The 16,268-nt window shown below is 34.1% G+C and overlaps 2 protein-coding genes and 1 pseudogene across 3 annotated transcripts; 1 reads left to right on the top strand and 2 right to left on the bottom strand.

Annotated features, from left to right (window-relative positions):
* Positions 1 to 3: 3 nt before the first annotated feature.
* LOC147522987 (uncharacterized) lies at positions 4 to 4,046 on the bottom strand. The gene is made up of 3 exons (XM_086569139.1): positions 3,917 to 4,046; positions 3,666 to 3,842; positions 4 to 474 (listed from the first exon to the last, which is right to left on the bottom strand). The coding sequence occupies exons 1-3, from the start codon at positions 3,929 to 3,931 to the stop codon at positions 4 to 6; spliced, it is 663 nt and encodes a 220-aa protein (XP_086425265.1). The 5' UTR covers positions 3,932 to 4,046.
* A 2,886-nt stretch (positions 4,047 to 6,932) lies between these two features.
* LOC147522986 (serine carboxypeptidase 1-like) lies at positions 6,933 to 10,096 on the top strand (annotated as a pseudogene). Its single transcript, XR_015215403.1, has 4 exons — positions 6,933 to 7,347; positions 8,985 to 9,193; positions 9,322 to 9,429; positions 9,538 to 10,096. The product of XR_015215403.1 is annotated as a serine carboxypeptidase 1-like (transcript).
* Positions 10,097 to 11,219: 1,123 nt separating this feature from the next.
* Positions 11,220 to 11,786, bottom strand: LOC147522985 (uncharacterized). The gene has a single exon (XM_086569130.1). It carries the CDS (start codon positions 11,784 to 11,786, stop codon positions 11,220 to 11,222), a length of 567 nt encoding a protein of 188 aa, XP_086425256.1.
* Positions 11,787 to 16,268: the final 4,482 nt, after the last annotated feature.

Raw genomic sequence — 16,268 nt, 5'->3', positions numbered from 1 at the left:
CACCTAATTCTCTGAGTATATCTGTTTCTGTAGAGCTCGGGCTCTTTTGCTTTTCAAGATTATGGATGCTAAATATGCGTTACCAGAAAAACATTTCTCCAATGAAAATTTTCTCCAGGGGTCAGTTGGTGTGGTTACACTTTCTGAGGTAAAACAGCAGTTATCGCCAATTTTTCTCTGGTCCGAAGATGCATTGTTATGTCTCCACCTTGCATCCAGAGAAGGCAATAAAATGACCTCAGAAGTCTTCAGTTCGTTTGCATGTGAAGAGTTTTCGTGTGAAGCAGCAAAACTTTTTGAAGTTTGCTCATCCAAAGGCTTCAATCGAGTTTTTTTCATTTTTTCCAGTTCATCTTGCACTGCATTCAACTGTGCTCTAAGATCTGTCACAACATCCTCTGCTTCATTAAGCTGCGCTTCAAGCTCTTCAATTTTCGATTTTTGTTTCAAAGATGTAATTTCCATATCAGCAATCTGTATAGACGGTATATAATCAGTTGACAATAAACAGAAAATGGTAAAAGAAATCAAAGGTGTGGAAGAGGGCTAAGAGACTTTTATCTGCATCCTGAACAGACAACTCAAGAGGTCAGTCTCATGGAAGGTCTTAAGTGTTCACAGACAATCTCACGAGACTAACCCTTGCACAATAAAAATCTACAAGAAACAAACAGAAAATATTTGAGAGGCGTTAAGACTGGGGAGACCTGAGATCATCACATAACACATCAACTATTGCGTAAATTAATCAAATGTGGGATCGCAATGATTTTTTTTTATCAGTGAAGTAGATATTTTATATTAATAATAGTAAAGAACAAGGATGAGATAGTATTACAAGGCAAGAACTAGAAACAGGGGAAGAAACAAGTGTAAACAAATTCCAAGAAAAACTAAACTAAGTGACAACATGGAGACTCACAACGGAACACGAATAGGCCAAAAGGTGTATCCCTCAAAGAAACAACCGCAATTTGGTACAACTATTTAACCCCCCTACCCTGTTCATTCCCCTTAGTTTTTCTTGCAAACTACTAAAGTTACAAAAAGGATAAGACCACCTTTTACACAAAATTTTAAGTCTCCTGTGCACAAAAAATTGGATAATACTTTATGTTATTAGTGCCTGTCTGGACTCTGTACCTCTATCAGGGTATTCCCCGTACTATTTTGTTTACCTTCAAGATATTTAAGACCACTTTCTGACAAGCTTAACTGCTGGCATGCTGAAATACATGCTAAGTTATGCACTTCAAAATCACAGCCAATGTCAATTATTTTATATACTAGCTTCAAAAGGTTAAATCCACAAACAAGATTTGGTAGCACAGGTTTGCACTCTGCTCGAAAAATCCATTTTTCTTATCAGGATACATTTAAAGGTGCCAAGTGCTCTCCGAGGCGACTTTCTTTGTATAGTGCCCTATTCTTAACACATCCCGCTTATAGACAATCATGGAATTTCAGCCATATTCCTCGTCTGAATTGTTTTGATCCATTATGGTGATATATTCAACAATTACAAACATTTTACTTAGTATTTAAAGATTCTGTGCTAGTTTAATCATAATTAGTGGTTTCAATAGCATTAGGAAGTTGAATAATTAACAGTTTCCTATTTTGAGTCTAATTAGAACTTATTGTTTCTAGTTTATCAAATTTGGCTTCTCCATATAAGGAGGCCAAATGGTCAATGTAACTTTATTTATTTGATGATCTAACTGTTCAACAAATTAATGTATCATGTCTCAGCTTATTATGTTCATCTGAGTCTTCATATTCAATAAAATTGATCTTCAACTTTCTTATGTGCCTCTTTATTTTGTCTCCTTAATATCCTCCTTCTCTTATTCTTTCAAAGATCTACAAACTCTTTCCTTTTTATCAGCTCAACCTTACATTAAGTGATATCAACAGCCTCACTTTCTACTTTCCAGATCACCATATAGAAAGCGATCCACCACCACCATCAAATTCGTTACCTCCACCAGGCACCAGCACTGTTAGTTCGTGTTTCCTTTCTTTTTCTTATGTTGTGGTTTTCCTGCTGAGTTCCTCTCATCATTCTCTTCTGTTTTTTATCATTACATGAAAAATTCACCCAGAAAATTATGAAGTTACAGGGAAAATTTAGGTTTTTCGCTTTTCTGCCTTTCAGGATTTTATGATCCCTAAGAACACCTTGCACCTTCAATTTCTGAATCAAAACTTATTCAGAGAGACCACATGTTCTTTCATTTATATCTAGAAAGTACTCATTTGAGACACACACACACTTACACAGGCACCTATTTGGTGTGGGTGGGCCTTCATAACAATGCAATGATTTTGTAGGCCCTTGAAAAAGCATAAGTTGTTTGATAAGCAGGGTAAGGGGTGACACCCAAGTACTAGTAGGGATGTCTTAATAGATAATATGATCAAAACAACCAAGGCTTTGATTGCAAAAGATAAATGGTCAAAGGGGTGACAACCTAGTAAGGATTCGTTTTAATAGGGATGCCTATATAACTCAGGTCTGGAGTGCAAATGATAAATGGGCCAATGGGAGGCAGCCCAGTTGGGAAGTTTTAATATGATCTGAATAACTAAGGAAGTTATCTAGATAACCCCGTAAGAATGTAGTAAGAGAATCTCAGTGGTGCCCCACTTCTCTAGTTTTAGATCCTTTTGTAGAAACAACTATTTGGAAATAATTCTTCAAGCACAACAAACTTGCACAATTGTCCAATTTCCAGTTGGCAAGTTCGAGCATATTTCCTTCATATATTTACATCTTAACCCATGTTTGGAACTGGAATACACATCCTGTCCCTGCTACTCCAATCAAATGAAACTTCTAGTAGTTCTCCCTAGCTTCCAATGTAAAGGCGCTAATCATACTTTTAAGATTGATGGCGATGAAACTTTCCAGTAGAAATAGTAATGGATAAGGGTGATTAAAATTTCCAGTAGCAAGTACGGCCATATTTTTTTCATATTTAACATCTTAACCCATGGTTGGAACCCAAACAAACACTTTATCCCACTTCTTTAGTTGACTAGAACTTCAATTTGTTGTCACTAGGTAGGTTCCTACCAAAACAAAAACACTTCCATGTGGCAAGGTATCTACATGACTACATGATCTATCCACAACTGAATCCTATAAGATCTGAAAATGTTAAAGTGCATTGAGTAGAAACACAAGTTCAGTGGACAGAAAGTACTAATTGAACAGCATAACACATCACATCCGCCATTACAAGGAAAGGATACAATTTTCAATTCAATTGCAGCTGGAAAGAAATATATGCCATCCTCCAATGGGAGATGATATAGAAATTCATCTTGAAGCTTGATTATCCTTTTCTACTCTTACACCCAACCTATCCTATCGCAATTAGGATCACCTAGTCTCAAAATCTTAAAATAGTGACTTTCACCAAACACCTACATTTGGCATGTACCTCATTCTCTCAGATTCTACCCACCGCCAACATAACATAAAACCAAACAGAACTGTCCAAAACCACCCCCCTTGTGAATAACACAAACCAACTCAAAACTATCTCATACAAGTACAAATAAACAAGTAATCGCCAATGATATAAATAACAACACTCCACAAACCAAACATAAACAATCATTCCAACTTAAATAAATAAAAAAAACTAAAATATTACCTTAGCATCCATAACTTGTTTAATCCTCAAAAGCATATTAACTGCTTCTGCTTTAGTATCAGTAGCATCTTTCTGAAAACAAAATGCCTTTCTTTCACAAACCATAATCTTTCCAGCTGCTTCTTTTACTGTATTCAGCAACATATCTGCATACACTTTCTTCAAAACCATAATTTTCTGCAAACAAACAAACAAAAAAATCAAATAAACTGAAATAACTAAAGCACCAAAATGAAAAAATAAAAGTTTACCTCTGATTCTTCCATTTTTTGGGTTTTTTTTAAGTTTTGAGGAAGGAACTGTGGGGAAAGAATTTTTTTTTTTTTGCTGTTCTTGCAAGCTATGTGTCCGTTGGTTTTTTGTTTACGAAATTACCCTTTGGGTTTTGGTTGAAATTACGGAGTTGTCCTGCTAAATGACAAAATGGAATACCGGTCGGGTTTTCATTTATTTTGACATTCCGTGGAAAGAAGTCAACATTGTTATATACTCGGGTACTATATATATATACTAGGTATGCCCGCGCGCCGGCCCGGCGAGACTCGATGCGCCCAAGGATATTATCCCGACAACTCATCGCCGCTTCCGTCGCGCGAGCGCATTAATGATCTTAAAAGATAAAATATTCGCACAAGACCAAATAAACAACTCAATTTATAAATACATGACCCATAGCGCCATCCCAATTACCCATTATTTATAAGCCCAAATCAATTGGAGGCGCTTAACAGTTTATGGCTAATTTCAACAATTTATAAGTCCAAATTTAATTGTTGACTTTTGGTTGATTTTTGGATAGATCCCATAAGATTGATTACACTTAATAAAATTACACAAACTCTCCAAACACTTGGATCTCCCTCTTATGCCACAACTTAGAAAAGATTATGACAACCATCGGATGGAGTCTCTGGCTCTCCACACCATTGCTTTTTATTAGATAGATATATGCTCATCTTTGTCTTTTTTTTTTTTCATATCTTAAGACTAAATCATAATTATAGGTCTATAGTCCATAGATACTTTACAACCAAATCAAATGGATTATCGGAAAAAAAACACTTCTGAAATATTACTTCGAATGTACATGTGTTTGGACAAAGTGGATATGATCATATGAATGTATAAACATGTTGAAAATGCTTACCACATAATTGTGTTAACAACTTCAAAATGGTTGTTGAATAATTGTATTAATATGTTAACAATAAATTATGAATGTATTGCTGCATTAACATGCACAAAATGGTTACAACATAAAGTTTTCGATTGTTTTGGCAATTCCGAGGTTTATGATTATTTTTTGAATTTAGAAAAGAAATTGCAGATCCAAAATTAATTAGATCATAATTGAAAAAGATTTTGTCTTTTGGAAAAAAAAAAAAAAAAAAAAAATCCTAAAAATCCTTGATCCGATCGAAGTCAGTCACTCGATCCAAAACCAATCTCTAGCCAAAAACTAGCATATATTCATGCACATCCTCCTCTAGACCTCTACTAGTACAATTATTAGCTTTTATTCTAGTTGAGACATGTAAGTTGTTATTAATTTTTCCTTTGAGGCTTAACTGCTTAAGCAATCAAATAGGGTGAGATTCATATATATTTAATTTGAGAGATTCTAGCATGCTTAGTCGCACTGACACAATGGGCTTAAGAGAACCTAGATCCAGTACATTGCCATGCAATACACCCTCATCTTTTGTTAGTGGAGAGCCCAGTCGCCCAAATGACTGCACATCCATAATCCCGTGTACTCTAGATTTTCCAATTTAATTTTATTAGAGTTGCTTAGAAGCACGCGGGATTATGCTACTGCATCTAGATCTAGAGCCTTTCAGCGCGCTAGCATCTAGAGCCTTGGTTATAGACTCGTCATGCAATACACCCTCACCCCTTAATTATTAGGGTCGGCAATGGGTCGGGTAAGAACCCGATACCGATCCAAATTCAACCAATAAAATGGGTCCGGGACGGTGTTAGTTAGCATATTGGACGGTTCGGTCTTGAAAATCGAACCCGGACTCTTATTGGATTGGTTCTCGATTAAGTATGTACCGACCGTTATGGACCTAATCCAATTAAAATTTTTAGTCTTATTCTTTTAATTTTCCTCCACCATATATTTCTATTACCTTATACAACATTGCAATATTTAAAGTTCCAAAATAAGATATGCAAAATACATATGTAATATTACGATATTTTTTTACATAATAAAAAGATGGTTTCTATTACAAATTTGGATTTCAAATCATTCATTATGCCTTTTTTATTTGTATATCTTGTTTTTGTGTTTAGCAAAAAAAAATTATTTAATATTTATATAACAAAAATTAGGATCCAATTATTAAAAACTTGGTTCACCGGGTTGAAATTGAGCTTATTGGTTCGGAACGGATCGGATCCTAATCAAAAAAAAAGTTCGGTTCGGTTCTCTAACTTCTAACTCAAATATCCGTTCGGATCGGATCTGGTTCTGGGTCTTTATTGTTGAAAAGCGGATCGGTTTTGGATTTGCCTATATCCGGACCGATCCAACCCATTGCCAGCCCTACCCTTAATTGCTTATTAGACGGCCCAGATGTGATAGCGCAGGTACAGCCGGCATATGCTAGATTTTGTATAATTTTATATATGAGTTTTCTGATGATATGTTGAAGTTTTTTTTTTTTTTTTTTTTAATCGAATGCGCACTAGTTAAAGAGAATTGACACCAAGTACTTGTTTCAGTACAATATCCGTACTTGTATCCACTCAAGAGATCCAACAATTTGTGTAACCAATTAAAAGAACTAGTTATCTTTTCGACAAAACAAAAGGGCAAAAGGGCAAATAGTCCTTTACGTCCGGTCGTCAAAAGCATTGCATGCTCTTCCGCAACTTCAACATCTTCATTTTTATTTTTTATTTTTTTATTTTTTTTGCATATTGAAATTTCTACCATTAGAGGACATTATGGAATGGACACATATCGTGATCCCCAAGACTGATATATATAATATATTTTCATTTCTCGAGTGACCAAGACCGATTTGTATTGATATTAGGCATTTGAGATAAAAATAAACTTCACCTTTTTTTCGAAAGAGGATACTCATAAACTTGAGTCAACACTTCTTCATTAAGACTATGTTCAAAGATTCTGACATGGATACAACTCACGAACAATAGGAGGCTAGTGAAATTGTTGATCGATTATCAAATGGTGGAATAACTTAAGGGGATCGCGCCATGAACTAAAGCAGAAACACGCAAAGTAAGTCTTTTGTTTCCTTGAATTACCATTAGTCAAGATAAAAGTCACGCGTTATTAGTCATTGCTAATTTATTGTAAGGCCAGAATTGCTTTGACTAAAAATGTTATGAACCTCAACTGCTGGTTGATCGAAAATTGAAATGGAGACCATGGTGGAGATTCTTACTATCGCTGATACAAGTGACTCGGAAATAACCAATTTTGTAAGTGCGCGCGGCAGAGGATCTTAGAGGTGTGAGTTCTGCTTTGGAGAAAGAAAAAGTTGATATCGACGAGAAAATTGATATTTTTAAGGAGAGACTTAAGTACTGGAGTTTGGTCCAAGAAGAGTTGGCGGAGAAGGATTTGGAGATAAGAATGTTGCGTGAGGAGCTTGAGAAAGTGAAGACGGATGAGAAGAAGATGGGGAGTGATGATGAGGTGGTACGTACACAGTGTATAAGTTGTTTGTTTGTTATATATATATATATATATATATATATATATATATATATATATGTCCTTATCTAAAAAGTAGTTACTTAAGTTAATTTTTAAAATAAAGATTAAGTAAAATTTCACCTACAAAATGAATTTAAACCTATTTTTTTGTAGATATTATATACTTAATATTAAGATCATCTCTACAAAATTTTAAATCATTTAGAAATCTTTAACATTGTCAAAACACTTACAAAAATTCAACATTTTTGGACCGTTAGATTTCTTTTTAAAGATGACAATAATTTTTATTTATGTTAGAGGTTTTCAAATAAACTGAAATTTTGGAAAGATAATCATTATGGTGAGTCTTCATAATCACAAAAAATTAGGTTTTGAGTTCATTTTGTAGGTGAAGTTTAACGTGATCGTCTTTATTTTAAGTTAACTTAAGCAGTATTTTTTGTATTAAATTAATGTATAGTGTAGCTTGAGTAGCTACTTTTAAGTTAACTTGAGTAGCTACTTATTTATATTTATATTGTAGTTATTCATTAATTATTTATGCAAAACATAATTTTATTTCAAAATTTAATGATACCGTTATTAGTATAAAGAATTATATTTTTAAAATCAATTATAATGTAAATATTTTTGAGATGATCCTTTATAGAATAAATGATACCAAACAATCAAATACAAATCAAATTTTGATTTTATGACTAAACTAAAAATGGAAACAAAAATTGTCAAAATCCTAAAAGAATTAAAATATGGTAACTTGTTTATAGAGGAAAGCTCCATAAATTTTGTTTCTTATTATATATATATATAATCACGAAAGTTTTAAAAATCGGGCCCGAAAAACTGAAAACCCCAAACCTCTCTCCTTATTTTTCTCTCCCCAATACCTTTTTTTCATGAGAACACTCCCTCCTACATACCACTTTCTCTTCCTCTTTTTTGCCTGTTTTCCTCAAATCAGTTCACAAAATTTATGAGATTGAACTTTTATCGTTATGGAGTCTGAGTTTGGTAGTTTTGAAACAAATTGAATTGATCGTGTTCTTGGGGTCTGATTTTAAGGGTTGCGGCTTGGGTGAGTATTTTTGGTAAGCTCTGAGTCTAGCTTCCAAGATTTGATTTAATACAAACTGATGTAAACATAAGATCATTTCTCCATTTCTTCAACTCCAGTTGCTTGCAATAATTTGGAGTATTTGTTTTTGAATCAGAAGCTTCAAAACAGAAAATTGAGATATGGATTCAAGTTTGTGAAGTAACTTACATAAAGTTAATTTACTTAGTGTTGTCTGCAACTCTTCATTGTTTGGGTGAGTCAGGAGTCATGGTGCTTTTGTGTAGAATTATGTTGTCAAAACTCAAAACAGGTTTGACAGTCTCGTACTTGAAACTTTGCAAGCTATCTATCTACTTCCTAACAAAAGCTATTCATTTCCTCGATCTGTTGAAAACTTGTATATATAGCAACCATGAGGGCCAAATTTCTTAGCTCATTTCTTCTACTTTTACTCTTTGTTACACAAACAATCCATGCTAGACAAGAAGATGCTCTCACTCGCCTTTACAAAATGAAGAGAGAGAGGAAGATTGACACAAACTTCTATGATGAACTTCAGGTTGTTGATGAAACTAGAGTTCTTTCACAAGAGGGATTGAAGGAAAATGATAGGATTGAGAAGTTACCTGGACAGCCTCATAATCTGGACTTTGCTCAGTATGGAGGCTATGTTACGGTTGATGAAAAGGCCGGTTGCTTTCTAATACTACTTCACTGAGGCAGAACACTCAAAAAGAATCTAAGCCTCTTCTTTTTGCCTCAATGGAGGTACATGACCCGGCCTGATTCTCACTAATGCTGTAATATGTTGCTTTAATGTACTTAATAGTAATCTGATGTTGCTTACCAATAAGGATCTTAATGAGAGTGACTTGTTTTTGTTTATGTGTATTCAGGCCTAGGTTGCTCTTCTCTTGCTTATGGAGCAATGCAGGAGCTTGGACCATTCCGAGTGGCCAGCGATGGCAAAACGCTTCACCACAATCCTTATGCATGGAATAAAGGTAGAATTATCTTAAGTTTAGAATATTGATTTAGATTTTTAGTCAAAACAATTTCATTGTTTCATTACGAACTTCTAACTCTAATTATTTGTTATGTGGGGATTTTAGTTGCAAACGTTTTGTTCTTGGAGTCCCCTGTCGGAGTAGGTTTCTCATACACGAATACAACATCCAATTTGAAAAGAGTGGGGATAAAATGACCGCGGATGATAATTATGTTTTCTTGCTAAATTGCCTTAAAAGATTTCCTGAATATAAAGACAAGGATTTCTATATATCGGGAGAGAGTTGCGTGGGGCATTATGTTCTTCAGCTCGCACATAACATCGTGAGACATAACAAGCTGGAAAACAATACTACTATCAATCTCAAAGGGATCATCGTATGACACTCAATCCCTTCTGATGGAAATCAACCTGCTGCTATTTTAAGCCCTCCAGCTGTGACAAATGAAAAGGCTGAGTCCAATACAAAGAAAGAGCTTACATCACCATGGCCAAATGAAGGAGAAACTGAGTTCAAAAGTGAGAACCCCATTAAAAGCTTACTAGGTTTAGCCTAAGAAAGTTTTGAAAGTGAGGAAGATTGATTGTTATGAAGTTGATGTGTATTGGTGGAACACTGTATCTTACTACAACAATATATTGATATAACCTTTTGTTTCTGACTTAATTTTTTTTGTGCAAGACATGAGCCTCTCTGTGCATGTGTCAGTACGAAAAATCAAGTTAAAATTTCAGAATGTTCCAAAACACATGTAGAATGAAATGAATTTTCTTTTGCTAGACAATCTGATCGATCAAGTTGCTTTTAAACTTGAATCAACATCTTGATCTATTTGAGCGGCAGGGCACCTGCTGATCTTGTTAATGACCTAACAGCTCTTGCATTTGCTACTACAAATCTTTGTTGAGGGTTGTAATTTGGGATTGCTACGCCATTTCCTGTTTGTCTGAAATTGGCTCCATTAAGAAACACGTCTTTCACAGACCTCAAGTTCCATGACCTTGAAGCCCCTCCTTGATCATGTGCCCATGTTACCTGTTCAATGTTATTTTCGTACATGGATATCAGTAAAGTTGAGAAGCAAACACTTGTTTCTAAATAACAATAAACTAAATGCTTTAGAGCTAGGATATGATACATTTACAGCATTGGAAAGTAGTCTTCTTCAATGATGTTTGGACAAATAAAAAACTAGAGCTGCGAGACCAATAAATTTAATGTCTCAATTTCCTTTCCGAGATCAATCTGTTTTCAAACACTTCCAAGCTCTCATGAACACAAGAAATAGAAGTTTCACTCATCTAGGACGACACAACAACTGAATGTAAATGATATAGCGAACACTCTAGTTAATTTTCTACACATTCAATGCAAAAAAAAACTTCAAATAAACCCTTCCAAATACATGCAGAACCATTCAAATGAAACTTCCAAAAGCAAGCTCCACATCACTCATCATAGCTTGTATTCTTCAAAATGGCAGTAACCTTTGCAATGCGACTTTCAAAATCTAATTATGTGCAACTCTCTTTAATTAAGCGACATTCCTACAACAAACACATGAATATTCAAAGCTATGAAAATACAATAAACATACATATAAAAAAATAATTAAAAATGTATATTTACCCGAAGATGAATAAGAATCATCATCTGTGGTAAAGTCCAAAGTTGAGTCCTTGTCGTACAAGCAAGTTTTTTCACTGCAAGTCAATTAACATAAGAAAATAATTTGTGAATACTCTACTAGGAATAAAAAGAAAGGGAGGAAAATTTTGCATTTCTTATCCATTGCTTAGCTCTTCTTCATTGTTTAGCTCTTCTTTACCCTTCTTCTTAAGCTCTGGACAATTCCTTTTATCGTGTGACACTCCAACCTTGTTACATCCATTGCACCGTCTCCTTTTATATTTTTGTGCCTTTTTGAGTACTTTCTTTTTATCTCCTTTAAGTATTTTTCCACATCCTTTTGGTCTTGCTTGACTTGGTTCTTGATAATTAATTGCCAAGTTAGAACTCTTTGCTCCAGAAACTCCTACACTTGTATCACAACCAAACGCTTGACTACTTTTCTCATGTGGTGTTGCTACACTTGTATCACAACCAACCAACTTATTAATTTTTTCAAGTACACCACTTAAAGCATCTATAAACACTTTAGTTGCTTCTTCACTTTCAAGGGATTTATCAACTACAAGTGTTGACATTTGAATCACTTCATTCCGCTTCATGATGTATAATTTATTATCTCGAACCTCCATTCCACCATCATCAATGACTGCCCCTGACTTTGCAGTTTTACACCATCTCTTCAAAATGTATTGATTCGGCAACTTATCCAAATCATGCATCTTATTCAAATAAGCTAAAATATGCCTACAAGGGACCCCTAAGCTCTCAAACTTTTTACAAGTGCATGAAGCAAAATCTAGATCTTTTGATAAGAAATTTCCGCACTCTAGACTTTTCGGGCCGCCATTTTTCTATGAACCTTATAAACGCAAAATGCAACACTTTTCATTCTCACTAACAAGTACAAATCTATAATTCAAGCTCTCCCATAACTCATCTTGAAATTTAAAGAATAACTCATGTGCATAAACATCAACCATGTGTACCAAAAAGCTATGGGGAATTTTCATTTTTGGTTTCTCAATCATATCTTTGTTATATGCCATTAATTCTTCATGACGTTGGCGACAAGTCCCCTACCAAACCGAACCATAAAATCTACCAAAGAATTTTCTTTTTTGAAACATACATTTTGAAAAATGAATGAGCTTTTTAAATTCGTTGACTACTTGACATACCTGCAGAGAAGATGTGATTCACATGAGCGGTACCCATTGTGATCGGTTTAGTACATCGACTCCAACCACTTGTTCTCATGTAAACCACTCCTCCTGAAGAATACCATTCCACTTCTAGTCAAACTCATCTTTCATCTCGGATCCCCAAATGCAGTTTTGAAAACTTCGAGTAGTACTTACTATATATAACTGAATCTATTTTCATCGAAAATTTCATCGAGATGTGCCAACCGCTACAGCATTTTGACAAAGTACCCAAAGCTTCAGCACGTAAAACAAATAAAAAAATAATAACGTCTGCAAATTAATTCTAAAAAAAAATAATAAAAAAATAACCTGTGAAAAGTGGTTGAAAGAGTTTGAGAAATGGCTTTTGGCATTGCTGGATCTTGATCTGTAATAATCATCTTTGGGAGATTGCCTGACATAGCTTCTAAAAATTGGTTCAACAACCAAATAAATGATTCTGTGGTCTTATCACATAAAAATGAACAAGCAAAAACAACTGTCTGACCATGATTTTTAACCCCAAACAGCGGTGCAAGAATTAAGCCATATCGATTAGTGTTGTAGGTAAAATCAAAGATAACCATATCACCATAAAATTTGTATGCTCGTCTCGAGGTTGCATCGGCCCAAAAACAACGTGTAATTCTCTGTTCATCGTTTCTCTCAATTTTAAAAGTGAAATAAGAATTCCTCCCTTGTTCCAATTTTAAAAACTCATAAAACATATCTCCATCATGGCCTTTCATCTTATTATGCTTGTCCCTTTCATGGTTATTTAAATATTTCTGTGTGAAACTAATATTTTCTATCTCTCCTGATTGAACTCCAAGAAGACTGAACTGCTGATGTTGTGGTATGTTTACCATGCTAAGTTGTTGTGTTAAACATTTTTGGGCACTGAAAACACCACGGTGAGATCGATCTTAGAAGATGTACTCTTCGCGGGGTCGACAGCGGGTGAGAATTCCCTTCAACAAATACAGTAACAACAAATGTACCAGAGTTTGACTTCGTCACAGCAATTTTTGCTTTACAATCTTCTTTTACATTGCCCCGACGCCTTTTTGTATCAACGTCCGCTATTCCGAACTTTTTCCTTGCTTGTAACACACATATTCCTTTCTTACACATTCACCATCTTTCTTCCTTTCAGACCAACTACGAACACTGAATCCAAATGGCTTTGGCATAATTATTGTAGAAACTGTAGACATCATCAAGTGATTCAAACTCCTGTTCTTTTCTAGGTTTGGTATCATTTGATACTTGGGGATTGTAAATGTGATTAGGTTTCCCACCTACACTCCCTCTCTCAATTTCGAAATCCTCATTTTCCATCACAATGTAACCCTAAAAAAAAAAAAAAAAAAAATTATATATATATATATATATATAAAACCTAAGTTAAGCTTCAAATATATAACTACAATTATAGCCGACCCTTATGGTTTAATTTCGATTACGATTTGTATAATCGCTAAGACATCATATGCCTTAGGTACATGTTTTCTTCATTAATAGAAAATGGCGCACGCCAAGGACATTCAAATTCTTGTTTGTGACAATGGAACAAGAATGGTCAAGGTAAAAGACTATTGTTGCTTATTAGATAGTCCTCATTCCTGAACATCGTTTGTTCTATTATAGTGAATAAAGATTTTCCTCCCTCCCGAATATTAATATAGTGAATGACAATTATAGCCGACCCTCATGGTTTAATTTCGATTACGATTTGTATAATCGCAAAGACATCATATGCCTTAGGTAATGCGTGTATGCATATCCATTTTATGATTTTCCTTCGTGTTCCATGTCAAATAACTAGATATATAGAAGTGTTATACACTGCACCAACATTCAATGTAGGGACAAACCAAGTCTGACAAAGGAAAAAACTCCCGTCAACTATATATGCTTACACTAACTCAATTTGTCGATGACTAATAGCATGCACTACAATACTATCATTTACAATGACTGTTCGTATAATAAGCTTAAAAAAGACACTTAAATCACTCTAGCAAGTAGCAATACGTCTCTAACAAGTGAAGATTTAGATTAGGAACGTATATAAAAATTGATATCGTAAAAAAAAAACTTACGTGTAATAGAAGATTCTCTAACTTGTGTTGTGTACTTGTGTCTTGCTTTTTTTTTTGGCAGGAGGGGGTTGTTATAAGATGAGAGAGAGAAAACAAACAACCAGGAGATATAGAGAGAAAGAGTGTTAGGAGGAGAGAGTCACGAAAGATAGGAGAGAGAATAAGAGAGGAATATGGAATAGGATCGAGGTTTGGGGTTTGGGGTTTTCCCTTTTAAGACCCAATTTTTAAAACCTTTGTGAGTATATTTCAAGTGATATTTCAAATTTTAGATCAAATCCGTTTAAGTACATCCGCTTAAGAGCTGGGCTATATATATATATATATATATATATATATATATATATATATATATATATATATATATATATATATATATATTAATTTTAATGGATTATCTAATTTTGAGAATGAGATAATGGTTTCTAAGAAAATTTACCAAACAATTTTTTTTTTAGTCTAAAAACAATTATGGGACTCATAATAGATTATATGTCATAAAATGGATTATCATAATTGTTCCCAAACGACCCCTAATGATGTGTTTCATTAATTATTTATGCAACATAATTTGTTATAAGTATAATTTATTTTTATCAATTTTAGAGTTATTGTTCATACTATAGAAAGTGGTTACTATTTGTTCGCACTTAAGTGGGGACCCACTTTAAATCCTAGTGTGCTGGAAGACACTTTGATATTCACGGCCTACAACCACAATTTTAAACCCTTTAATGGGTCATGTGAAAATTGTTGAGCCTTTGAGCGTGACCAAGTAAATGTTTTGAATTTTCTTTCAGAAAAAACGTTAGATAGTTGTAGCGGTTATTATTACTAACTAGAAAGTAGACCCGTGCATCTGTACCAGCTATTTTAAAAACTTGTTCAACAATCATAACAAATCACGATTCATGTTTTTGTCGTTAACCCGTTTTGATTTCATAACAAATTGTTTTAATCAAGTCTTAAAAACCCATTTTAATTTCTCAACAAATTGTTTTAATTAAATTTTAAAAATCCATTTTTTAATTGGGGCATAGATCTCGTTTTAATTTAAAAGTGTGATTTCCGTTTTTAATAGGAGAAGGATTCTCATTTTAATTAGAAGTGTTAAATTTTTCTTTTTCAATAGGGGAGAAATTCTCATTATAATAAGAGAATGATTCCCGTTTAAATTAGAAGTGCTATAATTTCCTTTTTTAATAGGAAAAGAATTCCCGTTTTAATAGGAGTTGATGACGTGGAGGAGCCAGTTGATCGAACCGAAGTGGAGGTTGGAGAAGAGTATGAGATTGTACTCACCAGTTTCGTAGGTATAAAGCCTTTTCACACAATCTCGTAAAAAAATTACTTTTACGCCTTTTTCTTCACATGGATGTTAATTTGGCTAGTTGATGCTACAATGCAATAGGTTTTATTAGTCGTTCCAAAAAGTGTAGAAAAATTTGTGGATAAAGTGATTGATAAACATTTTCATAGGTTGACAAAGTAACAACTTAGTAAAAACCATGACCCGCCATCTTATAATCAAGGAGGTGATATATATGCAATTATGCGCTGTGAGTTTGTGATTGCATAACGCTGACCTTAAGTGGATTGCGCACCACTATCGAGAGAGTCCAAGGACATTGAAGCAACTGTTGAGTTTGAGACCACATAAACACATAGTGTGTATGTAAAACTAGCTAGCTAATTTTAGTACTCTGTTCATGTTGGATTTAATTCGTATTAGCTAGCAGAACGATGATCTCCGTAATACAATTTCTCCTATGCAGTTCGCCAACTAGCTAAGCTTTCTTGAATTACCATCATCTCAAATAATCCCAAAATTATCAAGTTAACTTACGTATTACTTAGTTAAAGCAATTAATCAATTTGCTCAACAATTATAACTGTTTTCTAAGCAATTATC

This window comes from Coptis chinensis, chromosome 1 (genome assembly GCF_015680905.1).
Source record: "Coptis chinensis isolate HL-2020 chromosome 1, ASM1568090v1, whole genome shotgun sequence".
Classification (NCBI taxonomy): domain Eukaryota; kingdom Viridiplantae; phylum Streptophyta; class Magnoliopsida; order Ranunculales; family Ranunculaceae; genus Coptis; species Coptis chinensis.
Note: the sequence above shows the minus strand (reverse complement) of the source record. Positions and strands in the feature narration are given on the sequence as shown.